We start from the raw sequence: 27,936 nt of genomic DNA, 5'->3' as shown, positions 1-27,936 counted from the left end.
TAAGCATGGAAGGTGCTTTGTTAGGTATTTCAGACAGTAAGTAAAGAGTGCAACAGTTTGTCAGTGAGAGAAAAGTTTGATCTGTATCTTCTGAAGTACTGATATGCCTCTTTTGTTTACATAAAATAACTGATCCTGTTAAAAGGTGGCAGTATTCAAATGAGATGTGCTTATGCAGTGCACAATATGAATGTAAAGTGTACAGGCTATACCAGCTAAATCAAATATCCGTTGCTAGTGAAACTGCAGGTTTAGAGGATGAAAGGAACACAGCACTCTTAATGCACATAGGTGCAGGTAAGTTTTTATTGCTGCATCTCAAGCCAAGCTGTGTTGGAAGCTGTGTTCTGGCCAGGGATACTGGTGTTAGAGGACTCACACACGGGTCTGTTTGTGACATAGTCTTTTGTGTGTGCCTGTGGCTTATGTCCAGTGCAGGGCAGTTTTGGCTCATTGTAGCATGACCTGTGTGAGGTGTGCTATATTGTTACTGGAGGATTCCCACCTTAATGTTCAACACTTTGCTCTAAAATTCAGTCCTCAGCCTATCTCTTGTCTTTCCCACAGCAACTTCAGAGGAACAAGAATGGGTGGTGGTGCCTTGTTACTAGAAAGAAGTGCTGTCCTGTGGGGTGTGTGGGGATCCTAGAAGGACCAATGATTAAAAGAAAGGAAAATTCAGACTGTAAAATTAAAATGCTTTGAAAGTTCCATGAGTCTTCTACTTGTTTAGCTACCAGAGGTCAGATTTGTAGGCGTATTTAAGCATTCATATACCTCAGTTACTTATTTGTAAGCAGGAACATATGTACAATCCTATCTCAGAGGCTACAGGATTAACACTTTGATATTAACACTTTGATTAACACAAGAGATGTGGGTACTTGCTGCAATGTTAGTGGATACTGTAGCTATCAAAAGCACTTCTAGATAAATTTAGATTTGTTTGTTAAGGAGATCAAACACAGAAATTTTTGCCTGTTCCTTTCAATAAAAAGTGGAACAAGCTGTAGTTTGGTGACTCCTTTTCTAGTTTCTTTACTAGCTATTCTGATGTGTGTGCAGCACATTGAAAATACAGAGCAGTTATAAGACTATGGACAACTTTTATTTCCCTCTTACAGTGTCAACATGTTGAGGAAACAAAGTGCTGCTTCTGAATTTCTGTATAGCTCAGAAGGAGGAAAACATCCAATAAAAATCTTGTTAAAAAGTAGCTGACTATGTTGTTTTATAGATAGGAGCATGAGAGGTTTTTTGAGAGCTTTTTTATCGATTCACTTTGAATCACTGTCTGAAGGAAGCAAATTTAGACAAGACATTAAGGGAACAAGTTTAGCCCTACTGTGGGAGGATACTGTAATGAACTGTCTGTGTGGTGTTTGAATTTTCTCACTGAAATTAAACAGGAAAAGGTCTTTTGTTCTTTAACTTGCCTTGCTAGAAGCTGATTTGTGAGTGCATGTACCTCTTGTGTTCTTGAAGACTGCAAGCTAGGAGAGTTTCAGATGCCTAAATATGAAGCTGGAACCGAAACACTTTGGTTGACTAAGGCTATAAAAATGAGTTCATGAGAAGATTTTGTGCAAGGAAGTTCTGCTGAAGCTGGTTTGTGTTAGGAAAACTGAAGGGCTGATGTGAAATAGCATGGCAGGGAGTTCTTTCTGCCTCTGCTCTGTCAGCATGTGCAGGGAAAGCATTGCTAGAAGATATTGAACTTTTCAGTGTGTTACTTTCTGAACTTGCTGTTTTGGGGGAAAGAGAATAATGCCCATGTGCAAGGGAAAAGTACAGCCCCTCTTTGGCAGTACTTTTCTCAGTAGCAATGGCTGTCCCGTGTGTGCTGTAGGAGCAAAAAGAGCTTGAGAAGAAATGTGTGCTATCAATAGAGATGAATAATGGCTAAATTCTAGGTTTGCAGTTTATTTGGTGGTCTCAAAAATTCCTGTTTTGTTCCGAGGTATTTTAAGAGTTGGCAAAAGGGCTTCGTTTTTTCACATATGTATGTATAAACAACAATTTTTAATGGCCCAGTGAATGGCAGGACCCCTCAGACTAACAAAGATACAATAAGCACAAGAATTCCATTTGCCTGGGAAAAAGGTGTTTGAGGTGGAGACTCAATCATCATTCAATCATCAATCACCCCTCCTTGTTTCTTCTAGCTCCAGGAACTTTCTTGGTAGTACTCCAACCAGGAGAATGAATCCCTGATTCAGACAGTCTCCTGGCAGATAAGAGAACAGAAATATTTCCTAATCTCTGATCTTTATGAATGCATAAAAAGCTGAGTCTCCCAGTGCATCTGAAAGAAGTGCACTGTCATGTCTGAGATTTTCAGTGTATGATATGTCTCACAAGGGGCTCTTCCCGGCCTTTGAAGTAGCTGGAGGAGGGGAATTTGATTGGTTTCGGATGTTCATGCCAAATCTTATGGTAAGCAGAAGTTGAAGTTATGAGATATTGCAGTATACATATTTTGGAACACTGTAAATAATTCTCTGAACGGTTTTTTTGCCTGTGGCTTTTCAGCTTGAGATTGAATTTCCTTCTGTTCCCTGGCAAGTTCTGCAGACCGCCTCTTTTTCACAAGCACCTCATCTAATCTTAGTGATCTTTTTATCCTGGAGGAGCAGTGCTATGTGTTGCACTTTTGAATGACTGTGAGACTCTTCCCTGCTTGCCAAAATAGTTTAAAATTCACCTGTGGGTGAACAAGCACAAACAAATAAGATGCCTTGTCACCTTGTGTCATTTCTTTAGGAAAGTAAACTTAAGAAAAAAAAAAAGCCCAGAACACAGGTTAGAAAATTAAACTCCAAGAAATTTTGAAATGCATGGATGTAAATTGTTCAAATGATGCCAGAATTTGATCTGAATTGGCCCCTTTTCTTACTGTTGGACATGGTGAAAGGAAGTGCATACACATTTGTGCACTTCAGTTGGTTATCTGTGTAACAGCAAGGTACATTTGGTGTTCTCTCAGAGGCTTCAAATTATATTGCGAATATCATAGCACTCACATACCTTCTGTGAATACACAGAAATACAAGGATAGTTGTCGGGTTTTTCGGCTGTTTGAGGGGCCTGGAAAGGCCCGGAGTGGCCTTGGGACAGCCCACGTATCAAAGGACGAGAAGAGGCTTCAGTTCTTCTTTCGGTTTTTATGTTTATTAATTGTTTATCTAAAAGATTTTCTTTCAGCCCGACAGAGGTCTGCTCAGCAGTCAGCCATGGGCACACTGTGCTGCCCTCCAGGCAGCCACCTATCTTTATACCCATTGTTAAGTGTACAATATTTATCATTTTTCCCCAATACCATTTATTCTTATTGCTGGGTGCACTTTTAGTAAGGGCCAATCCAAAAGTGCCACCATCACCAAAGAAGATGGGAGAGAAGAAGAAGAAGAAGAAGGACAGGACACACCCCAATTCCTCCATCTTACTTCTCTAAACCCCCCTGTACATAAATCCTAAACCCTGTGTCTCACCCTCTAATTAACTAATCCCTTCACCATTCACCCCGGTGAAGCCCTCATCCTTGTCGTCTCCTGTGTAGGGTCAAAGTCCAGCCACCAGACACTTCTGGCAACATTCCAGGACTCCCGAGCCCCCCAAGGATGGTCTCGGTGGCCCGGCACCTCAGGACTGAGATCTTGAGATCCGACAGATAGTGTCTTTCATGTGGATGAGCTAGATCAGCCTGGAGTCCAAGGTATTTGACTAATTCCTAAATACATGGACTTTTGCCAGTGCTGCTGAGGAGGATGCTGCTAGCTGAGTACCCAGCCTTGCCTGTACTCTAGTGAGTCTAGAACAAGACTTCTGCATGGAAAATTTCAGCTCCAATGTAACTTGAGCAGATCTAAGCACCTGAAAACAAGGGCATAAAATCCTGGATTGGAGGGGATCTTCATCTAGTTCCAACCATCCTGCAGTTGACAGAAGCTCCTGTAACTAGACCAGGTTGCTCCAAGCTCCATTCAGACTGGCTTTGAACTCTCACAGGGGTAGGGCATCCACAGCCTCTTTGGGCAAACTCTTGCAGTGCCTCACCACCCTCACAGCAAAGAATTTTTTTTCCTAATATCTAATTTGAATCTACTGTCTTTCAGTTGGAAGCCATTCCCTCATGTTCTGTTACTACAGCTCTTGTAAAATGTCCCTTTCCATGTTTTTTGTAGGCTCCCTTCAGGTACTGGAAGGCTGCAATTAGGTCACCCCAAAGCCTTCTCTTTTCCAGGCTGAACAACCACAATTGTCTCAGCCTTTCCTTGCAGGAGAGGTGCTCTGGCCATCTAACCATCATGGTGGCTTCCTCTGGACTCAGTCCAACAGGTCAGTGTCCTTGCCTTGCTGGGGACCCCAGAGCTGGATGCAGCACTGCAGGTGGGGTGTCACCAGAGCAGAGGGACAGCATCACTTCCCTCTCCTGCTGGCCACGCTGCTTTGGATGCAGGCCAGGACACAGCTGCCTTTCTGTGCTGCAAGTGCACATGGCCAGGTTGTGTCCAGCCTCTCATCCACCTGCACCCCCAGGTTCTCCTCAGCAGGGCTGTTCTCAGTCCCTTCATCCCCAGCCTGTGTTGATAATGGGGCATTGCCCCAACTCAGTGCAGTAACTTGTACTTATTAAACCTCATGAGATGCCCATGGACCCACTTGTCCTAAAGGAGAAAGGTGGCAGACTTGCCTGTCATTGTGGCTGCACACTCTCTCATCTGGCCATGGAAGTATTGTTCCATGGATTCCCTGGAGCTGAAAACTGCAGTGAAACAGTGAGCTGGAAACAGCTTTTCTCCAAAGATATAGGTCAGTTAAAAACTGGTGTTAGTTAACTTTAGTAAACTTCAACGATCTCTCCCTCACCCCCACCAGTATCAGACATATAATTTAGTTAGTAGTGAAAATGGGATGATGTTTTCTAAAATGTCACTTGGTGGGAAAAAATACCATGTAGTGCTTCTGTAAAGGAGTCTATTTTTAAAACAAAACTTGCACTTCATTAGTTTGAAAAGTAGTCTGTAGATAAGAGACATATTTTCAAATGCCAGCAGACCTTAATCAAGCGTAGAACTTTAGGTTGTATTTAGGGCCAGCTGATTCACTGACAGAAAAACACTGTGGTATTTTGCACACAAAGCAACTGAGAACCAAGCCTAGAGCTGAGCATCAGAGTGTTGATACACTCTGAGTGATGCTGTAGTTGAACAAGTATTTTCTTAAAGGGCAGTTGGTTTCAGCATCTCTGCTTCATACTGTTCCTCAAGTTTTGGTGCTGCAGTTCTGCCTGCATCTTTTTAATCATCTGAACTAAAAATGCCTTGGTAGAGTGGGGGGGAAAAGTGGTGTTTTTTTTAACTGAGCCTGCTTTCCAGTGTGGTTTACTGTCTAAGCCAACAAGTAGTCAAGCCAGTCTGTCAAGAGGCAGGACAGGATAAAAAGAGGCTCTGAGTTTACTTAACCCCACAATAGAGAGACTGTCTGGAGTGAGGTGTCTGTGAGCTGGTGTGTCCCAGTCAGGTGTCAAGGTAGGGCTTTCCTTCTGCTGTACTGCTTTAGATCTGCCCACACTCGTAAATTGTGGAAATACTGAAGCAGAAGAGCAGTTCAGCTTCACCTGCCATTTCAGCTTACTCTGACATCCAGATTTCCTTGACTTGACTCCTTGGAAGGCAGGAAGGTCTTGATTTTAAAATTGTGCCTTGTAGCACGGCCCCTGGAGTGCTTCTGTTGCCTGTGCAAACTTCTTGCATGTTTTTGAATTGTTTGTTTTAATGAACCTCTCGGACTGTGTGCAGTGTGTATTTTTTTGTTTTAATGAGGTATTTGCCTCGCAGCTCAGGAGTTGTGTCTGTAGCTGTTACCTGCTCAAGCTGTGGGAATCTGTTGGGTTTCATGGGGATTTTGCTCTAGAGACCATGCAGAAGCCAGGGTTTTGGCCACTCTGCTTTTTTCTTGCCCAGCCTGCAGCTGTGATCCCAGTTTGCTGGCTGACCATGAGCAGTGGATAGCCAGGAGGCACAAAATCCTGAAATCCCTCTGCTGCATAGTGGGAGATGTGCCAGTAGACAGAATTACACTCACTTGCTTCATACTGCCCAGGCAAATGCTCTTTTAAAGAAACATATTTTAAGCAAAGCTAGAAAGTAAAATGGCTTTCTAGAAACTGGAATGCAGAGCACTGATCCAACTGCAGACTTTTGTATTTGGGGAAGGGGGAGGCTTGCCATTGCCATCACATTTGTGTGCTGTCACCCAAATGCCAGCCAGCTTTTCTCCAGCCTCATCTGACCATAGGGCAGGAGCCAGACTTGTCTGTCCACTCCTCAGAGCGGGACTGCAAATGCATTCCATGAATAAGTTGTTCAGGAGTGCTCTCTCTCTATTTAATAAAACAAAACAAAACACTGATCCCATGTACTGTGAAATAGCTCAAATGGAGGTAGCACAAAACACTGCAGTAAAGAAGCAGCACTTTTTTGGAGTGCTTCAGTATTAGTGATGGCAGTGAGAATAAGCAGAATGAGCTCTAGTCATGAATTCAGTGTCTTGTGTAATCACCTCAGAGTACCACCCAAGTCCAATCACAGCACTCTGCCAGCATCACAGAGAACTTGGACTTTTAAGATTTCTTCATCCCTATTGTTAAACTAAAACATGGAAACCATTCAGTAAGGGTTTGAAAACCCAGTTTCATGGGTTTGTCACACAGATACTAGCTGACCTTCTAACCCTGGCATATTTATAAATATATGTGGTCACATGATGCAGATAAAACAACATGTATGACTATAGTTGAATATTAAGATTGTGACTGCTCTCATATTCTGTGCAGCAGTAAAATACTAGAAATATAGATGATTCCTAGAATCTGCCTAAAAACTGTCTTGATGTAGTTGATATGAACTAGACAGAACTACTGACTGAGCTGAGTAAGATTTTTGCTGTTGCAGAAACTGTTCTCTGGCTTGAGCCACCTCAAGAACCATACTGAAACAGGCTGGTTTTACCTGGGGGAGTTGCTGTTGGTTTGTTCTGGTTCTCTTAATAGCAGTAGAGTTGAAGAGGTGACATTTGTGCCTCTTCACTTTGCTGCTTTTGTTACTCAGCCTTTATTAGAGACTGTAGAGACATATATATTTTTTTTTTTCCCTGGACAATTCTTGAGCAGATATTCTGGGTTATGCCAATAATTTTTAATTCTCTCCCATTTGTTTTTACTTCTTGCAGTTCTTGTGTGGTTGGTGAAAATAAGCCTACGCTGCAGGAATGCAAGAGGAGCAACAGCCTGAGGTAGGGCTTGGAGATGAAGTTTGTATCTCAGTACGATCACAGGGAAGGTCAGGAGTGAATCAGCCAGGTTCTTCCACTTATTTTTGAGCAAGTTCTGCAAAGTCTTAGGACTGAGAATGCAGGTGTGAGACCCCTTTTAAAATGGGAATGGAGAGCTGAATGCTATTTTTCTTGATACATTTAGGTTCTTTTCAGGTTCTCTTTCCCTCCAGTTGCAAAAGCTAAAATGTGTCTTTTCTATTATTCTACTTGCAAGTGAGGAATTGTATAAAATCGCTGAACCTATGAGACTAAACCTTTAGGAGGAAAAAGGGTTTGTGAGTAAATTACAGAAATTGATTATATACAAATAATCTCATTGTACATGGCTGAAGTTCCTTGCCACATTAAACTGAGATTCTTTTTCTATCCTTTCTGTTCCTTTCCTTCTTTCAAATCCATGTATCTCAAAACCTTTTTCTGGAATAATAGGTGAAACTCAGGAAATTTTTATTTTACAAAGTATAAGAATGTCAGCTTTTTTGTCCTGTTAATAAAAAAAAGGACAACAGATTCCTAACATGGTGGCTTAGTGCTGTGCTCATTGCAGTTGTGATGACAAAGCCAGCACAAGTGATAGGATTAATTCCATATGTTACAGATGGATACATTTTTCCAAAATATTGTTGTGACTAGACTTAACGTATGCAAGCAGTAGTCAAGCCATATGTTGTGATCAAAGGCTGAGCTGGTGTTAAATTAGATTTGTGAATGTAATTGCAATTTGCAGTGTAATTGCAGTTTGCAGTTGTCAATGAACAGACTTCTGCTTTGTAGTGAAAGGATGATGTGTTGCTGTGACTGTTTTAAACTTTGCATTATAAAGCTGTTGTATGTTTTGGGTTTAGTCCATGAAATGTATCATAAATTTTTCCTTGCCTTCAGTGGGGCCACGGTAAGACTCAGGATTTATTTTCTCACAATTCCTGTTTGGCATTATGGAATGCAAGAAGAAAATAATTACTCTTATAGAAAGCTCTTAACATTTGGGTGTGCTTTGTACAGCCTTGCTTTAAACCTTACCAGGTTAAGTGCAAAGTACATAAACCAGTCATTTTAGCTAAAAAGCTGATATGCATCAGGAGAGGTTGGCTGCCTGCTTGCTGACTCATTAATATTGTCTTTCCTTTGGAAAGTACTTAAATGGTGATGGATTTTCATCCTGTCTCTAATTTTTTGACTTAGTGTTGTTCAGAAATTCCAAATTCTTCCAATAATCATCCTCATTAAACTTTGAATTAAGGTAGTTGCCTAAAGGTAGTTTATAATTTAGCTTTCCCTTACTTCTGAGTCTTTTCTGCACTAACTGTGCCTCTCTTGCTTGAATGACATTGGCTGAATAACTGGAATTATTTAAATTCTATGCATGGGTTATAAAACTTGCTATTTAACTAAAAATCAGAAAGGTTTTTGTTAGCCAAAGACCTGTATCACATACTTCTAGGGATAATATTGAAGAGTCAGTCTTTGTCAATTTTTTCAATTGCCTTCTGTTCCTTTAGAGAGCAAAGCTCTGCAGGTGCCTTGTATCTTTGATTTCTGATAGGTATAAAGTCAACATGTGCATGAATTTTGTAAGATTTGATGTGCATATTGTGTAATTGCCTTATTCCAATAAATACTTGTCCTGACTCTTCTAGAATGGATGTGTTTAGTCTTGTGAGTACTGATTAACTTTGTCAGACTCCTGACAGAATAATGCTGACTGGTAGTTGAGTCAAATGATATAAAATAACCAGTGCACATTTTAGTTTTCAACACAAAGTGCTGTAGTAGCTGTAGTACTGTAGTAATGTTAGAGATAAATTTGTTCTTTTTATCCAGAATCCCATTTATTTTAAAACTCTGTGTCAGGTATAAATTTTATCTCTTAAAATAGGCATGAAGTAGTCCATTTTTAAGATGTTCTATCGCATACTCAGGCAGCTAGGAAAAAATAGTTGTAAAATCACAGATATTTTGAACTGTGACACTGCTTAAATTATTTACTTGAATATTATTGGTAGGTTCAAATTGAGTAAACTCACAAAGGAAAAGATTTATTGAAACATTTCATTATAATTCCCAGCCTCCTTTTGAATTTGTTTCATACAGGCTGCTGCAGATCCAATGTCGTCCTCTGATGCACCAGGAGATGGCCCAAAGGGAGCACCAAGTATATCACAGAATATCTGTATGTTTCTGGTTGGGCTGGGGAGGGTGGTCTTACTGGAAGGGGTATTCAACTAAATGTCTTTGCCTTTTTCTTACCTAAAAAGGACAGGGCTGTTGGCAAAAAAGGAGATGCTAATGAAGACATAGCTGATTTAATCTGTTCTTGATTTGTTTCAAGGCCCAGCTGTGTAAATCAAATTGAGAAAGAGCAATGACATGTAGATTGTCAGTTTGCTGATCCCATACTTTCAAAAGTAAATATTTTTAGATTTAATAGGTACACTCAGCTATTGTTTTAAGCTTAGCTTTCTAAGCCAGTGATGCATGAGTATATGTTTGCTTTGACAGTCTGGCATCTAGTGATACAATGGTGATGAGTTGTCCCAAATGGAAAGCTTTGCCCATGCTAGCATGATAATGTTTTGGCAAGACTGCAGGATGTGACAAGTATTCCAACCAAAACTGTCTTGTGAAGCCCAGGAAGAGTATCTTTTCTTACCTGTTATTGGCAGGCTCAGATAATGACAGGCATTTCTCAAGGGGAAAAAAACAAAGGCTTCTTAGGATTTGCTTTATCTGTATTGATACACTGTTATTATATTAGTGTATCCGGTGCTGATTCGTAACAATAGGAGCATTCAGATTGTGCTTTCTGGCAAATAATAGGCTCTGAGCCACCTTAGGGAAAATTGGTGCGTAACAATAACACTGCTGAATAATTCCTAGGGATGTCAGCTTTCATGGGAGCAAACACAGCCTTGACTAAAGCTATGCAGACCTAAAGAAGCCGATTAAATTTTATGTGGCTTTTTTCCCAGGTATAGAAGTTGGTTCAATAAAAAACATAGCTGCTCCTGAGGATGTTTTCCTTAATTGTGTCCTTAAATTATAACATCTGGTGCTATACCACTATCACATTTTTTCTTCATGTGAAACATTATTCAATCCAGTACTGAGTATATGTGTGAGGTGAAAGCTTGAAAAGTAAATAGAAATTACACCCTCTAAGGGTTACCAAATGTGTAGAAACCACTTTCAGATGGGGGAATCTGAATCATAAATGGCTTTAGGCTAGGAAAGCATTTGAGGCAGGTATTACACACACTTCCCCATGTATTATGTTCTCCATTAGGCATCCACTTCTGACCATAGTGGGAGGTAGGATATTTGCTTAGGTGGGTTTTTGTTCATCTGCTATGGCTGCTTTTATAATTATGTGACTGAGAGGGCTACAAATGCAACAGCCTTACCTCTACTTCCTTTTTCAGTCATGCTTTTCTTACCTTCTCCTCAGCATCACCATCTGTTTTGGCAGCAACATTTTCATAGCTCAAACAGTACTGATTGCGTGTTCTTGGGTATTGACCATGAAGAAGCAGGTTGCTCAAATGCTAAGGATGTTGAAGGGTTGCTTTTGGTTTTTGGGTTTGGGTTTTCTCTTTGGTTGGTTTTCTCCTAATTTGGTGGGATTTTTGTTTGGTTGGTTTTGGTTTGGGGTTGTTTTTTTGTTTTGTTTTGTTTTTTTTTACATAAAGTCTTACAAGAGTAGTATTTGTGGGACACAGCTGGGGCCAGAGCCACACAGCTAAAGCAGATTCAGAAAATGAATGTGTGGTAGGAGGCTGTAATTTATCTGCATCTTTGACATCCTGCCTACAAACTGTTCACTAATCTTTTTTTTTTTTTTTTTTTTTTGTTCCCCTGGGCTTATGATCCTATTCCAGGCTTCTGGAGACCACTTGAGACTTCTGCTAACTTGTGCAGCAGCTTGCCAGAGAAAGAGAGTTGGTTGGAAACAAAACTCTGCTTTCCTGCTTGATATTTTTTTCCCTAAGATGCACTACAGCTTTAAGATGACTCATTCAAAACAACTTTAATTTCTCATTGATAAAGAGTTAAAGCTTCTGTGTCTCAGTCAATGAGGCTGCCTGGCAATGAGCATCTGTGACAAAGCTGATAGATCCTCCTGTTTTCCTTACAGGAAGCTTGACATAGAGAAGCTAAATTCACTTTGTACCATTTTGATCTTAAATAGTTGTTGAATCTAGGGAAGAATGAATGAATTCCTGACCTAAATATCTCTTGAGATTTAATTTTCCTTTGTGTACTGATCTCTGGTGTGTTAATCCCAGAAAAGGCTAAGGTTGGTACTGTAGGTATCCTATATGTGCCAATATGTGGAGGTGACTTTGCCAATCATATTCACACCAGTGTCCATGTATTGCTATGGTTTATATAGATAAGAATCCCAAAATGGAACACTTTGGGTTTAGAATTTAAAAAATGCTTTTTTTTTCTTTTTCTCTAATTTAGTGTATACCTTTTCTAAGTATTCTTTGCTTCTCTGTCCACCTCACCTGCCACACAGCTTCTCTCTTTCCCTTACTGAACTGCGTGGACAACCTGTCCCAGTGTCCACAGGGTAGGAAACCTGGACTGAGACCCATGCTTGGAGGCAGCCTCTCCAGTGATGGCACTCTCAATGATGTAGCTTCAGAATTGAATGTAAGATTACAGTGGTAAATCAATGGCCTTTTAGCTCTGCTCTGCTGTTTAGTGGCGACATTTTTATTTTCTGTCTCTACTTAACTGCACTTTATATCATGTGTGCTTTTCTTTTCTGTTTTTCTTTACATTTATAGCTGATGCAGATGCATTTAAAATCCTGCTGGAGATGAAGCTGAAGAAGAGGCAGAAAAGGCCTGCTTTACCAAACACTGTGACTGAGCTTAATACTGAGGATGGTTCTAAAGTGTATGTGGTTGGAACAGCCCACTTCAGTGACAGCAGCAAAAAGGATGTAGTAAAGGTAAATACTCAGTGTGAGCCCTTCAGCAGCATCTTTATAATGTTTCAGTTTAGCACTAAGTAGAATGAAGTCCAGCTCTCTGACTTGGTTCTGTGCTGTAACCTTCAGGCTCTGGTTTATGTAATTGGCTGTTGGAGGCTAACAGCACTATGGGAGGAGAAGCAGACATTTACAGTAATAATTTTTCATGCAATACATTGGTCTCCCAGCTCAAATATTTTTATTTGCCCTTCAATAAAAAAGGCAAATACAGCATCAGTGTTGAAAGTAGAAATCTCACTACAGTGCCTGGGTAGTATTTGGCTATAAAACCATCCTGCACAACAATTGGATTCCATTCTCAAGCTGCAAATAGATCTGAAGCCCTAGTGCAAGTAGGAACTATTTCATATGGTACCTCCTGCAAACTCTGCAGTTTAGACTGCCTTTATTCAGGAGGTAGAGGGGGAGAAATCTTGTAAGAAGCAGGGTTGACAGTTCTGGCACAAAGTGTATTCTGTCTCAGATGGAAAATACCACAGAGAACAGTCAAATTAATTTTGTGAGTGTGAAAAGTTTAACCTGAAGTGTTTCTTCCTTGCTCCCCTCCCCAGCACAGTATGTTCACCATTATCCTGTCCCAAAGCATCCAGTAACTAAGACATTTTGCTGTCACCTTCCTTAATATTTTTGTCAATGCATAGTTATTTGGAGAACTCTTATTTACTATTCTACTTTTTTTTTAATTTAAAATTATTATTGGAATGTGATTTTAAGGTCCTGTCTCTCTTTAAAATATTGATATTGGCTGCATTTATGTTTATTCCTTTCTAAAGCAGTATAAATAAACTCATCTTTTTCAGACAATACAAGAAGTGCAGCCTGATGTAGTTGTGGTGGAACTGTGCCAGTACAGAGTTTCTATGTTAAAAATGGATGAAAAGACATTACTGAAAGAAGCCAAAGAAATAAATCTGGAAAAACTTCAACAAGCTATAAAACAGGTATGATTCCTACAGTGAGAATTAAAGGTTTGTGTTGAGAACAATTTGTCAGATTGCAATCAAAACCAGTGTTCCCACCAGCTGGGAACCTAACACTGTTGATGTAGGTGAGAGTACTATTAAAGTGGCAAATCTAGGTTTGGGCGTTATTTCTGTTTTCAGATGGAGCATTGAGGGCTTTCTTTTCACAAGGGGATTGGCTGGGGAAATTGTTGACCTTGACAGGGGTCCTCCTGCATTTAACAGCTGCTCCATTTGCAGGACACAGGTCTAACTTTGCAATTGCAATGCTCTGCTAATATATTTAAATGGGATTATTATTCCTGCAATCTGTATCACAACTATTAAAGAGCACTTACTTTTGGTATTTTCTGTTTAGCTGCATTCCTTCTTCAACCTAGTGTATTGCTCTTTAATTCCTACCTATCCACTTGTCTTTGGAGTAGTTTGTAATTGACAGTAGGCCCTAGATGAAAAATTTGGGCTAAAAAGTGTGGGATTCTCTTCAAATTTTAACTACTCTGGCAGTTTGATGTGGACATGTCTGGATGTTTGTGCAAAAAAAAAAAAAATCCCATACTTTTTCGGTTCCACTTAGCTAGCTTGTATTTGAGTGATTTTAAGCTAGGCACAGTGCAACAACACAAAGTTGACTTAAAAATGTCAGGACACTTCATTAGAATGGCAGTGCTTGATCAGTAGTAAAGAGTTTGCATGTCCAGTTGGATGAAGAAGTTTGTAGATTGTTATTTTGATTGTGTGGTAACTGTGTATTGCAATTGCTTTATTGATGTAATTGGGGGATTTCCAGGACTCTGCCCTCCCCTCACAGGAGTATAATCTGCATGCATGCAGAAGCCCTTCCAGTGGCTCAGGGCTATGCAGTGTGTGTGCTCACACAGGGTCTCAGAGCTGGCTTTCTGACTCATGAGGGAGGCAATAATGTGTCTTTCCTGTTTTCTTTGTTTATGCCCTATCAAAGGAAAAGACACTGCAAAACACTTGCATGTTGCATGAATTGTTGCATCTGTTTATCGTAGGTAAGGTGGATTATTCTGATGCATGTAGCCAAAATGCATGTGGCTGGGCGACATGGATAGCTGGGCGACTTCTGACCTTGTGATCAGGCACAGAAACTTTTTTTCTTTATATCAAAGCTAAATGCAACAGTTTATGTTGTGTAAAGAGGAAAAGGACAATGAAAACAAAATAGCAGACTTTTTTTTCTCTGTGATGTAAAGTCAGGTTGGCAACTTTGCAGTTACCACTTCCTACCAGGGCGTGAAGTGATCTTGCATGCAGACAGTAGGAAACAGACTCTGTTAGCTCCAAAGCCACAGAGTACTGCAAAGATCCTTCCTGTTCTTATAGCTCAGTATTATTCTCCTTCCCTTTATTTGCAGGAATAATGCAAATAATAAAATTTGAACACTGGACCTTTTAAAGAATGTATTTCTCTATCTATGGTCTCAACCAAAAAATTCCCCAACCTTTTCCCTTTGAATCACTAACAGTATAGATTATATAGGGAAAACCAGGAAGAACAGTCCAACTGTCTCATGCCAAATTATAATGTCTTTGTTTTTCTCTGATAAACATCAGGCCAATTGGTAAGTTGCTCAGTTATGCCTTAGTTGCCTCCTCTTATTGAAATGAGACAGGCCCAAAAGCTAAACTAAAAGTCAAAGCTGCTTTCAACTTTTATCCTTAAGTTCGGAAATGAGGGGAAAAACCCAAATGGTATCTTTTTATAACCACATTAAATATTAAGTGCAAAAATTGGATTCATTGCTCTTAATTGAAGCTGGAAGTTGAGCACAATGTTAACATGAAACATACGTATTTGCAATGGATCATTGGCATCCACAGCTTATCAAGCAACTGCTGCAGGTTAAAACCAGACTTCCTTTAGCTCCTCCTTGAATTTCAAAACCCTTACAGTCCTTTGTAGAGAACCTGTTTGCTTTCCATTAAGCAAAGCAACATGGTGCAGACTGGTATCTGGCTCAAATGTGGATAACCTGGAGATGTGCAGTACCAGTTGGCTCAAACCAAACTGATAAGACAGGCTTTTCTCTTACCTTCTCCCTGGCTTCCTGCACTATCCCTTCTGTGTCCATACCACAGAACTGTTCAACCATTAAGTTATTCAGACACTTGCTTCAAGCACACAGAGTAAATACAGACTGAAATAAATCTGACTATCCTTCTTTATTTTCTTAACCTGTACACAATCAAAATGTACAAAAACTTGTACATTTTCGTTGCGAGGCAGAATACTTTGGCCACACAGTGAGGTAAACTGATAAAAACTGACATACGGGCTGTATTGATCAGTGCAATTGGCCCCAAAATGTAGCTTCAGTGCTGTTTCTTCATTAAAATAATTAATGGGGTTTTTTCATTTCTGTGAACAGTGCATTCTTCAGCCTGTTTTTTTAACATGTTTTTCTCCCTGTTCTGCCAGAACGGAGTCATGTCTGGATTGATGCAAATGCTGCTTCTGAAGGTTTCTGCTCACATCACAGAGCAGTTGGGAATGGCCCCAGGAGGAGAATTCAGGGAGGCTTTCAAAGAGGTGAGAACTTGAGATGGCTTTTCTGAGGTCAGATTAGTTGCCTTTTGCTTCCAGAGCTGAACTCAATAAAACCATTTTGCTATTGCCTAGAAAAGAGCACTCTGGCCATACCTCTGCTGAAGCCAATGAAGTAGTAAAAATAATTTTTGACTTCAAACTGTACTTTAAGGTACAAAGATTTGTAGACATAAGTGGTAGGAAAGCAATTCAAATAAGGCTTTTTCCTGATGATATTTCTGAAGACATTTGTTTTCATTAATGATTTAATTTCTTTTATATAATTATTTTTGAATTCTCAGTATTGATCTTGGTCCCATTGTTTGATGTGTCAGGCTTTCAGGCTGTGAAAAGCAGCTCTAAAGGATTAATGACATCTGAAATGTTCCATTCATCTACAGAGATTGGGGAAGTCAAATATCTGACTGATCTGTTGGTCCTGTATGGTCTTTTAATGTCACCTTTTGTACTAGTGCCAGCAGTGATACTGGAATTAAATAGTAGCTGTGTTTTACATTACTCTTATTTTTTTGTCTGGGAATACTGAGACACTATTTTCTGTATGTGCATCCATCTTGCAGAATGTATCATGCTATTTTAATGTAAATTATGCACTAGTAAGGAAATCTGAGAGACATTGCTGATAAATAATCTGGAATCATTTGTTATATTTACCCTTAATAAAAAGAAAACTTCTTCAAGGTTTATTTTCTTGAGCATTCTAGACCAGAATGAAACATTTAAGTGAAACTTTTAAGTGTTTCCTATTTTAAGCAGGAAAGAAAAAGAATTAGCTCTGTCCTATTCTAAAGTGATTGCTGGAAATTTTTAAACAACTATCCATAGAAAAGAATTTTCTAGAAATTCCATACTGTGCTAAAATGTGTCAGGGTGAGCTTACAGCCAAGTCTCCCATTATTATGTGATATCTGGCATCAGTTATTGTCTCATAAGCTCTTTCTTTAATATCTTTTACCATGAACAAATGTAAGGTTGATGATCCTGACAAATCCTAGGGGAAAGCAAAATGATGACACCAATGATGGTTCACCTCAGACTTTATTCAGGCCCAGATAGATATTGAGCCACACTGTCATCTTATATAGTAAATATTCAGAAGCTTTGTGCTTCAGTACAAGTAACCTCAAGGGTGTGGCATTACAATTTAATGGAATACCAACTGCATTGTGTAGTGGATTTATTCCTTTATGAAGTAATGTAGTAGTATTTTGTAAATTTTACTTATTGCAAAGCCAAAATAGTTTTTTTATCTTGAAGTATGAAATATCTTACTCTTTAAGATACCTTGTATAACACAGTAAATCCTCACTGTTCATTGATAAGAATGTTCTGTGCTGCAGTATGAAATGCTGACTGGTTATTTGTATCTTCCCTTTCAGGCCAGTAAAGTACCTTTCTGTAAATTCCACCTTGGTGACCGGCCCATCCCTGTTACATTTAAGAGAGCAATTGCTGCACTTTCCTTCTGGCAAAAAGTCAAGCTTGCCTGGGGCCTTTGCTTCTTATCTGACCCCATCAGGTATGAATAAGCACCCCATATGTTTTATGTTTGGGGTGGATTATTCAATTCTTCCGTTTGACTTTAGTATGAGGGTACCCAGCCTGATGCAATGAAATTTGAAGTTAGTGAGAGGGATGAATATACAAACTATCCTGCAATTATATGTATTTTTGAAGTGAAAGCTGTCTTTCTGATCTTGTCAGGTCTTCCTTTGTCTTTCAATGCATTACTTCCAGGTGAAGTGTAAGAGTTGATGCTGAAGAATTTCTAGTATACTTTAAAAATTTATTTAAATTATTATTTTATTATGCAAAAAATGAAATCTTTCTCACTACTGTGTGGGGATATTGTAAATAAGAGAATAAAGGCCTCAGTGCAATAATTTGTATATTTTTAAGAGTTCCACATCCCGTCATTAACATGAGATTGGATGAAAAATGAAGTAATAATTCAACATCAAAATTGTCAGTCTGTTGATGTTTCTGGGTCTGTTGAAAGCTAGCATTTCTCCTTTAGCTTGCCCTGCTGACATTTGTAGTGTCCTTTTCATCTTGGGAACTAAAGGAAGCCTGTTTGACGTCATTCTTTGATAGACAGTGATGCTAAACCAGATAATGTCATTGCCACAAGCTATGACCCACAGCTAGGGGTGCTAACAGAAGGGTTTATAGCATCTATGAAAAGAATAAAAGCTCATTACATTTACTCCTGCAGTTCCTTTTTTGCATTTCCTGCCTGTTTGCTATTTTTCTGTTCTGCAAATTGGTTTATAACTTTCATGGCCCTGTGATTGACACTGGGAACCTGCAGATGTTTCTCCATGCCCTCAGACTGTGCATTACAGTGTGCCTTTTTCATTCCTTAAGTAGAGTATCTGTGTGTTTAGTGATCAGATCTGTTTCCTCAGAAGAGCTGTGTGTAGGCTCTTCTAAGCTTATTGATGCACACTGAAAATGGGGCACCACGGTAACTCCGGCCTTTGATGCCCTAGTGGTTTTGCTGACTTGAGTTGCCAGCTTTTAAAGTGGGAAAGGAGAAAATCCAGTTGAACTGGCTAAAGGCAAGTGACTTCTTTTCTTTCCCTTCACTGCAGAGGTATTGTTAGGTATCAAGTTCTACAGGTTTATGGAGATTATTTTCCTTCTGGAGAGGAAAACTGGGGGAAGAGAACTGCAGACTGTGTTTAGTTGTAGCACCCATCAATTGTTTTGATTCATTAGTTTCTCTATGTTGACCTTTAAAAGCGTAATAGGTACTGAGAAAACTTACCTTTCTTTCAGTAAAGATGATGTGGAGAAATGCAAACAGAAGGATTTACTGGAACAGATGATGGCAGAAATGATTGGAGAATTCCCTGATCTTCATCGAACGATTGTCTCTGAACGAGATATTTACTTGACCTACATGCTGAAGCAAGCAGCAAAGCAGATAGAACTACCTCGAGCTTCAGAAAGTAATTGTTTTAAAGCAGAGATTATAACCAGCAAGGTGTTCTTTGTGTACTGGTACAAAGTTCAGTTCTCAGGAAATCTGGGATGTTCAGTTCGTGAATGCCACATGTCACATAAGATACAATGCTTAAAAAAATTAAAAAAGGCTTCTGTTGAAACCACCTAGAGCAGTAGACTCTAAATTATGTTTCCTTTCTCACTGTGCTGTTTAAAAGTGGTAAGTACTAATTAGCCAGACAACCATTTCAAAAGGCAGGGATCTGGTATGACAGCACAGTATGGGACTGTCTTCTATCTTGCTTGTCCCGTTTTCTCACCAAATTCATTGTTGTCACTGGCTGCTGAGGGTCTCATTTCTTGATAAGTTAATTCTCTAATTTCAGTACTCTTCATAGTTTTTTTTTTATAATTGTAAATTGGGCTGCTAGGAACTTTGATGATCTGGCAGTAATAATCATATGTGACTGCTATTTCAGCAAGGTATAGGCATGTAGAAAAATAGTACTTGACTAATCTTTGGAAGTATTCTGCTGCCATATGTAATTGGCATGCCCTTCCTATAGTTAGGCCTACTGAAGTGTGTTACCTTTTACTTAATATCTTAAGAAGATAGTGTTTGTTCTGCACTTTAGTGCAGAACTGTTGTTGTTGCAGTTCTGCTTTAGAGCAACTCTAGAATAGACTGAGAAAAAGAAAACTTAGAAAAACTAATTTGGTAAATATGTATAATAGTTCTAGTGTTTTCAATACAGATTTTTTCCATTTTGAGGCTGGCTGCTCTTCACGTTTACTTTTTTCCTGGAAAAATCAAGGGTGAATATTTAAAGCAAAACAGTAGAACTTGTATTTTATATTTATATATTATGTAGAATTTTCCTCATAGGAAAGCAGCCTGATCATTATTCCTTAGAAAGTTTTTTGTGAGTTATTTTATTGTGGCACAGTGCCATATTTCTCATTGGGGAAAACTTCCAGAAACCGCATTTTGGGTGTTGTGAAATATGGATGGTAGATGGGAGGTGAGGGTGAGAGCTGGCACATGTTGCTTTGGTCTGATGGTTGCTGGCTAACTGCTGGATGTCTCTGGCCTGGGTTTGCAGTTGCTGAGGCCAGGTCTCTGACAGAGAGCTTCAGAGGAACAGGTGTGGTCTCAAGCATTGTTCTCTGATTGTGAGCCCAAATCTTGTTACACTTTGTGTGCCAAATGCCGCTGTCCAAAGTGGCGGAGAAAGTTCTGTGTTCGGGAGACGGCAAAGACCAGGGATGTTCCTCTTGAGCAGCACAGAAACATGACCTACACAGAGAAGGAAAGAAGTTAATTTAGCTTGCATCTGCTGAGCCTGTCACCCTGAGGCTGAAGTATGAGCACTGGCTAGGTCTATTTATTAATTAAATAGTTCCTGAAAATCCAGAAACCATGCTGACTTTTTCAGAGTTTCAATGAAAGAGGCAGTTGGTGAGATCAGTATGCAACAACCGGGTTTCAATATGTGGTAGTAAATGCCCCTATATCTTGGAAAAATCAATTTTGTAGTCTCACACATTGGCTACTTCTTTATAGCTTGAAATATAGTTCTTTTACAGATATGTTCCTTTCTCTTCATCTTTCTTTTCTCAGATGAACCTAGAAAATATATCCCAGCTGTTGTAGTTGGTGTTGTTGGCATGGGTCATGTACCTGGGATTGAAAAGAACTGGAATTCTGACTTAAAGATCCAGGAAATAATGAGGTAACAGTTGTGCTTTCCTACATGTTGATATAACAGCTTCTTTTGCTAAAAATTAGAAGTTTCTTTGTAGTTTTTTTGGTTGATTGTCACAGCTTGAAGGAGCATCTCTGCTGTCCTCCCGGCCTGTCAGCTTGCTGACTTGCTATGCAGTGCTTGCAGATTGTGCTGACAGCAAAGAAAAAAATCACAGGAAAAAAAAAAGTTGAATATGGAGGGAAGTAGAGATGAGAATATGCCCTTGCCTGGACAGAAAATTAATTTAAGTCTTCTAAAATGAAATTCAAATGAGGGCTGTTAAAGATGGTGAAAACAGAACAAGGGTTTTAGTCTAACTTAGGTAAATGTAAATCACTGGATTTAAAGCTTTTGTTTTGTCAGGACACTGCTGGTTCTGGCAAGCTTAGTGTTGCAGTTGCTTGTATCCTATTTTAAGTGTTTGTCTAAGTAATGACTTTTTTTAATGTGTATACCTAACTAATTATGAGCTGGTTCAAGCCATGTACCTTGTGAACTCTTGCTTCAAAGTACCTATTAAGGTAGACATATATGCTTTGTAAAAGACAGAATTGAAGAACCAAAGCATTCAGACTATGTGTATCCCATAAAGCCACAAAGGTCAGGACTTCAGAAATACAGGAGAGATTATAATACAACCTAGTAGTATTTGTCTGTGGGGCTTTAGGATTATGGAGTCTTTCAGAAATTCACACTTTCCTTATCACATCTGTTTATTGTATTAATGTAATCACCTCACCCATCTCTTCAGAGGCTATGAAAACCAGAAAAGACTGACATCCACATAAATGTTATATTTAGACATTTAAAATATGATTTAGAGAGACTTTTGTTTCTGGATTCAAGAATGCAAAGTATAGAAGCTCTGCCTAGCCATTTATAACTCTCCATTTATAACTCTCAGCCTCCCCTGGAGTCACAGACTAGATGTCCATTTTCCTCTGCACCCTCACAAATCACCTGTGTAGTTGTGTGCTGGCTGTTGGTTGCATCATTGACAGCACAGAACTGAACAGCCCAAAGACCAAGTGCATGTCTTCAAGCCTGCACAGAAAGTCTTTCTCATGAAAGTTTAGGCTCTGACTTGATTGTCTTTACCATGTCAGTGCCATAACTGAGCAGAAGAGTTACTAGTATCTTACATAAGGCATTAATATTGCATTAACTTGATTTTCTGAAATAATTTGAAGCAAATGACATTCATAAGAGTGATATATTTGCAAATTATTTTTCTTTCAACTTTTTTGCCCTTCCTGCTGTTACACTGCAGTTGCAGAGCAGAGTTAGGGCTTTCTTTTGTGTGTTTAGTGTTCATCACTGCTCTAAGATGGCAAGTTTTTAAGATTTTCTCAGATATTTAGTTAAGTTTTAGAAGTTGGAACATGAACTTGAAGGTTTGCTGGATAAAAGCATACATATATTTCTAATTTTTAAGTTCATGCATTGAACCTGACTCCAAGCCTGACTCCAGACGTTACTGTCTGCCACAGAATATTTTGAGTAGGAAGGGATGTACAAGGATCATTGAGTCCAGCTCATAAGTGAATGGCCCATAGGGACTGAATCCATGACCTGGGCATTATTAGCACTGTGCTCTGATCAGCTGTTATTAATTGGTTTTTTAAAATTGTGGTGAGGTATTAGAATTGAGAAAGAGTAGGCAGAGAAAGGTATAAGAACATATAAAGAGATACCTTTACACCATTCTTGGATCAATACATACACTTTTTTAAAACTCTCCTCTGTGTTGCTGTAATTTGAGCACATGGATCTAAACTCAGTCTAGTTGTATCCTTATCTCAGCACATTTAACCTGATTTGAGAGCATCCAGTGTTTTTGCACTATTGTAGTTGATTACTTCTGAATACATTAGAAACTTTTTCTGGATATAAATAAATGATAACTTGAGGCTCCTCTGAAAGTTAATGGAAACCTCTGAGTTGCCTGTGAGAGGATTATGAGTTGCTGTGGGTGCAGAGCCTGGTAGTGAGAATACAGGGCTGCACTTGCATGTGGCTGTGCTCTCAAAGTTAACTTTATTGGGAAGGTAATATTAACTGTTTGCTTCATATGCCCACAGTGAGACTGACTGCTTGAATGTTGGGGGGCAGACCTGGTGTGCCTGTTGTCCTCTGCCCTCCTGGTTCGGGTGGCCAGTGCAGAGGCTTCCAAGCGGCTCTGTGAAAATCTCAATATTTTCTTTTAGTATTCTTCAGAAAGTCTGAATATTCACTTAATTATTTTAGCAGGGTGATGGACAAGTAAAGGTTCCTAGCCATTAAGAGTGGCATAAGTAGAAAGGGCTTTGTTAGTGTTTATTAATTTTTATTATTTAATTGTATGTAGCCCTTGAACATGAAAGAATACCTTGTTCATTCATGATGCATCTGTTACATGAAAATTTCCTGCACTGGGAAGGAAGGGGAGAAAACAATCCCTTTTCTTTCTTTTAATTGGAAAATGCCTACTGTTTCCAACTATGCAAATATTAATATTGTTTTCTGTCTTTTGTTTCAGTGTGCCTCCTCCATCAGCTTCAAGTAAGATTTTCAAATTTGTTTTAAAAGCAACAGTGTTTGGACTGCTGGGATACAGCTGCTACCGAATAGGTCACAGGACAGTTCAGTTTGTTCTCTCAATGCCAGCAACACAGAGCTATCTTCAGAGGCTGACTGAGATGCCTCAGCAGTGAACAAGCAGTAGAGGCTCTCTGTGAAGAAGGTGGCTGAAGAAAGGGCGATGGAGGCAATGCATGAAGTGGACTGAAGGATGAGGATTCTAGTCAGACCTGATTGATGCTGAGCAACACTCAATCACTATATAATAAAAGATTTGGTACTGAAGTTACACCAGCTATGATCTAATTAATAGTTTTGATTCTTGATAGGTGTGTTGCATGAAACCAGATGATTCCAGATTGAGGTAAAAGAAATGTGTATCCAAATATATATATATATATATTATATATGCATACTATATACATGTACACTATATATATGCATTGTATATAATATATATATATAAAACTGATGATGTAGTACAGGCAGCTTAAAGGGTGTGTGTTCATGGCTCCTTTTCCAGAGGAAAGAACAACACAAAGTATCCTAATCAGCTGCATCTCCTCTGAAGTTCAGGGACACTTGAGTGATTCTTTGCTTTTTTCTTAGGTATAATAATACCAAGTGTTTGTTTCTGGTGCCAGACACTTTTACACATAATTTAAAGGACATCTTCTCAATGTGTGTTTTATACCTAAAACATTTAGGCTTTTTTTAAACTTAAGAGCTTTCCAGAAATTTCAGAATTGTACAGGCTGTCATACGTACACGGCTCAAATTTTTTACAAGCCTTACTGAAGAACAGGAATGTTGCCTTTAGATTGCATCCCTTGTTACCACCACCAGTTGAATTGTCTTTCTCCTGCATAGAGAAGGTGTAGCCACCCCATCAGAATGCAGTGTGGTTTGTGTCAGATGTTTACAGGACACTCTGTTCCTTTAGATTAGCTTATTTAAACTATTAGTTAGCCAAATCCTGCTGGTTCCAGTATTGTAAATTTAAGAGACTAGAACTACTGTACAATTTACTTTTGTTTCTCAGACCTTTCATATTTGGCATAAAAAGCCTGGAATTAACCTGCCCCTTGTTTTTGCTACATGAATATACTTTATTTATCAATGTAATTTCTTGGTGGATGAATATTTTAATCTATTTAATAGGAAAGCAGTGTTCAATTTAGTTTTTCAACCAAATGTAGCATTTTATTTGGATTACCTGCTATTTATATGCAGAATTATGGGTACTACAGACTGCTGTTACTTTCTTTTTTAATTATCTGGAACACTCATCCATCATCAATCTTTCTTTCTTTCTTTTGTTTTTTTAATCCTAGCTTCATATTTCATTGGAATTTTTTGGTTCCTTCCCTTTTTATAGGATTGTCAGTGATTGTAAAATGCCCTTGGCAATCAGCTAGTCCTGATTCAACAACAGAGGTAACATTGTCATATCAAAGTTAACCCAATGTATTTGAGTGGAAAAGTCCCATTTGCTCCTCAGGCTCATACACAGGTGCTCCTTGCTTAAAGTGAGGTTTCTATCTGTATTAATTTCTTTTGGGAATGAAAGATGGGAACCAATATGTGAGGCAGGAGGAGGAAAAGGTGATGTTGTGTTTTGTGTTTCATTGTGGTTTTTCAGTTGGTTCAATAAAGTCCAGAAACCACTTTTAATAGGGGTATATTTCCAAAGGCTTGTGTTGGAAATAGTTTCTACAGTCTTGTTTGCTAAAAGTATGTACATCTGTCTTCTGTACAGTATAGTCTTCTTTGAGCTTTTAAATTTAAGGGCCTGATGCTCCTCTCTGTGATGGCTTTGATTTTGCTGGGAGCTGGTCTGTCCATGCAACCTGATGCTTTTCTGGCTTGCTCTTTGAGAACTGTATGAGTTCCAGTGCAGCAAATGATTAAAGTGCATGTTTATCTTAAACCTTACTGAATCTAACCCGATTCTGCAGAGCTCTTAAGGTGATGCTAGGTGCTCTTCTGGGTCTGGGCCTTACAGGTGTCCAGGGAATAAATCTTAGCAAATGAGAATGACAGCAATTCATGCTTCTAGGACACAAAGTATAAATGATAATACAGAAAACAGTGGGGGCAGGTCCTTTTATTTTCTATTTATTAGTGCTTAAGAAACCACCAGCCATCTCTAGCAAGAGGAGAAGCAGTATTTGTAAACAATTTATAGAATAGTAGAGTGACTGCCTAAATTTTGATTCCTGTTTTTTAAAAACATTTAATGTATTGTTTACAATTAAGCAGTACTATCTGAATAATTCTATTACATTTTATGTACATTTTTTAAAAGATGAAAGCAGAAGCTTAAGCTCACTCTTCTCCTGTCTTTACTGACATACCAAAATGTTGTTCTGTTGGTTATTTTCTTGAGAATATTTAGCTGGTAGAATTAAATATATGGATATTTTGCTTTAAGTTATCTACAGATTTTTAAAGTATCTGCAGCTATTTTAAAAGTTCTGTAGATCTTTGATATCTGTGCTCAGGTAATTTTACACAAAGGAAAACAAATCTAAGGTAAATTTTAGATAGGAGCCTTAATCTTGGGTGGGACTAATGCTAAATGATTGTCATGGAGCATTCTTGTAGACTTTGTTTTATGCTTTTTAGCCAAAAGTGATTACCATCTAAGGTGTCCATTTGTCATTCAGTTATACTCTCCAGTCACTACCTTAAGTCTATTGTTTCAATCTTTTTATTTTTTTGTTTTATTTTATTTTTTAACAAACCATATCAGCTGATTCTTCAGAAAACTTCTTGGAGAATTTGCAGTTTATCTTCCCACTGTTGCAAATTGGCAGATCATACGCATGCACTGTTTATTCAGTGGCACTGGAAAGTGATGGATTTGCAGAACTAACAATTCTATTAATCCATACACAGATTCTTGATGTTGTGTATTCAATGTGTTGTACTGTTTATATAACATAATCCATGGTTTAGGTCCATTCTTTTCTGTTCTAGTCAATTCTTTCAGTGTTAGCAGCATCCTGTAAAATTTAAGTCTATGTTGAATTGTCCCAGCCCCACCTCAACCTTATGAAGCCATATTGTATTTTTTTGGTGACATGTACATCTGTTTTATGCATTTGTACATGTGATGTAAATTTGAAGTATTTTTAACAATGTGTGCCTTTAAAGTGATTTAAAGTAAACAGCAGTATGTTCTATTATACAAAAAATAAAATATTTTAACCACCATTTCGGTTGAAGGTATTTATTTTCCTAATTAACCAGTATATTTATTAAGAGCAAACACTGGTTAGCTAGATCTAGTACAGGATAATTCCACTACCTAACACATTTTCCTGGAGAACATTAGTTGAACTAATTACTTTGTGCTGAGGGGCATCTGTGTGTAGTGCTGGAGCAGGGGAATGAGTTTCTCCACCTACCCCATGTAACTGGTTAAGAGGAAGAGGATGAGTTTCCCTGCCCTACTGAACACACAGGGAGACTGTCTGCGCCATGTGAGAACCTAAATTCAGAGTTCAGAGTTAGGCATGGTGAGTTGACTTTGTTGTTGTTGCTTTTCATGACTCCAGTGCTCAGTCTTGCAAGGAGCTGACAGCTGTAGTCCCAGTCCAGCAGAGCACTCCAACATTGGCTTTACATCAGGCACAGTCATTTGTACCTAAAGTGCTGTCCTCTGTTTGGGAAATATAGATCCTTTAAGTGCAAAAGATGTTGAATCATGGCAAAGAGCTTTATATTTCAAATTGACACAGGTAAATCAATATGACCATTACTTAAAAATATATATATTAATACAAAGACCCTGTATTCATATATATGATAAGCTGTATTCCATACAGATAATGTATCATCTGTGTGTACCCTTTGTCAATCAGTGGTCCATCTTTTTTGATTGTGTGTAAAGCAAAATGCAGCCCTTTTTTCCTTGATCAGGCAAAGTTCCCTCCAGTTGCAATTGGAGCAGTGGCTGCAAAGGATTGCTGGTAAAACCATTTAGGTGGAAGAAAAAACTTTAAATACTGTAGTGCTGTGCTGTCCCTGGCAGTGGCAGAGGACACTGCAAGCAGCTCTGCTCTGGAGCAGTGCTGGCTCAGGCAGCTGCCTGCTTTGGGAGCGTATCCTTCACCAGCATGGCATTGCACACTGCTGGCCCACGACACATTTGAGGTGTCTTTTCTATACCAAATACTGAACAAAATTTAAAAATTGACTTTTTGAAGTGGATTCAAATGTCTGTGTTTCCACTGGAAGCTGTATTTCTGTGTGAATTGTAAAACATCTAAAAGGAGAAACATATCAAGTTACCTCTAAGTGCCAGGCAGTGGGAGCTACACGGGGAAAAGAAACATCACGTTACCACTTGTGTAACTCTTAAGATACTCATGTATGTATTTCCTTATTTCTTTTTAAAACTGAAATAAACTTGTATTTTAGACTTGAGTGTTTTAAGACTGACATTTTTGTAAGATGTGGGAGTTTTTAAGTATTGGCAGGAGAAGGGTCACTCATGTGGGTGTGACTGATGGACAGACTTCAGTAGGGGGCCGAGCCCATGATGTAGAAAGAGGACACATGGAAGATATTAAGCACAGGACAAAAGTAGCTCCAAAGATATACACACCTGAAATCAGTCTACTGTCTCTTTGGGTGCAAAAATGCACCAGCTGTGCATATCCTCACACCAGCAGGTCTTGTATGTCTGTGTGTATGGGAGGACTCCAGGAACAGCTGGAGCAGCTCTCCAGTTCCCAGCTGAAGAAGCTGGCTGGGGGTTGTGTAGTTATTCCCTCCTTCCATCATTTGCCTTAT

At 38.9% G+C, this 27,936-nt stretch overlaps 1 protein-coding gene across 4 annotated transcripts in view; it reads left to right on the top strand.

The window, feature by feature from the left end:
* The window catches only part of TRABD (TraB domain containing), a 31,716-nt gene extending 5,364 nt beyond the window's left edge, over nucleotides 1-26,352 (top strand). For 3 of the 4 annotated variants that reach the window (XM_064702766.1, XM_064702768.1, XM_064702767.1), the window contains exons 2-10: nucleotides 7,234-7,296; nucleotides 9,430-9,508; nucleotides 12,132-12,298; nucleotides 13,141-13,281; nucleotides 15,749-15,859; nucleotides 17,257-17,396; nucleotides 18,659-18,831; nucleotides 20,448-20,559; nucleotides 23,093-26,352. In XM_064702766.1, the coding sequence (XP_064558836.1) occupies nucleotides 7,273-7,296; nucleotides 9,430-9,508; nucleotides 12,132-12,298; nucleotides 13,141-13,281; nucleotides 15,749-15,859; nucleotides 17,257-17,396; nucleotides 18,659-18,831; nucleotides 20,448-20,559; nucleotides 23,093-23,267 (1,122 nt within the window). In that variant the 5' untranslated portion in view covers nucleotides 7,234-7,272 and the 3' untranslated portion in view covers nucleotides 23,268-26,352. Of the gene's footprint in view, nucleotides 1-7,233; nucleotides 7,297-9,429; nucleotides 9,509-11,857; nucleotides 11,995-12,131; nucleotides 12,299-13,140; nucleotides 13,282-15,748; nucleotides 15,860-17,256; nucleotides 17,397-18,658; nucleotides 18,832-20,447; nucleotides 20,560-23,092 lie in introns of all 4 variants that reach the window. The other variant, XM_064702769.1, reaches the window with a different exon arrangement.
* The last annotated feature ends 1,584 nt before the right edge of the window (nucleotides 26,353-27,936 follow it).

The sequence above is a fragment of the Zonotrichia leucophrys genome, chromosome 1A (genome assembly GCF_028769735.1).
Source record: "Zonotrichia leucophrys gambelii isolate GWCS_2022_RI chromosome 1A, RI_Zleu_2.0, whole genome shotgun sequence".
Taxonomy (NCBI): Eukaryota; Metazoa; Chordata; class Aves; order Passeriformes; family Passerellidae; genus Zonotrichia; species Zonotrichia leucophrys.
The sequence above is the reverse complement of the archived record's forward strand: the minus strand, read 5'-3'. Positions and strand labels throughout refer to the sequence as shown.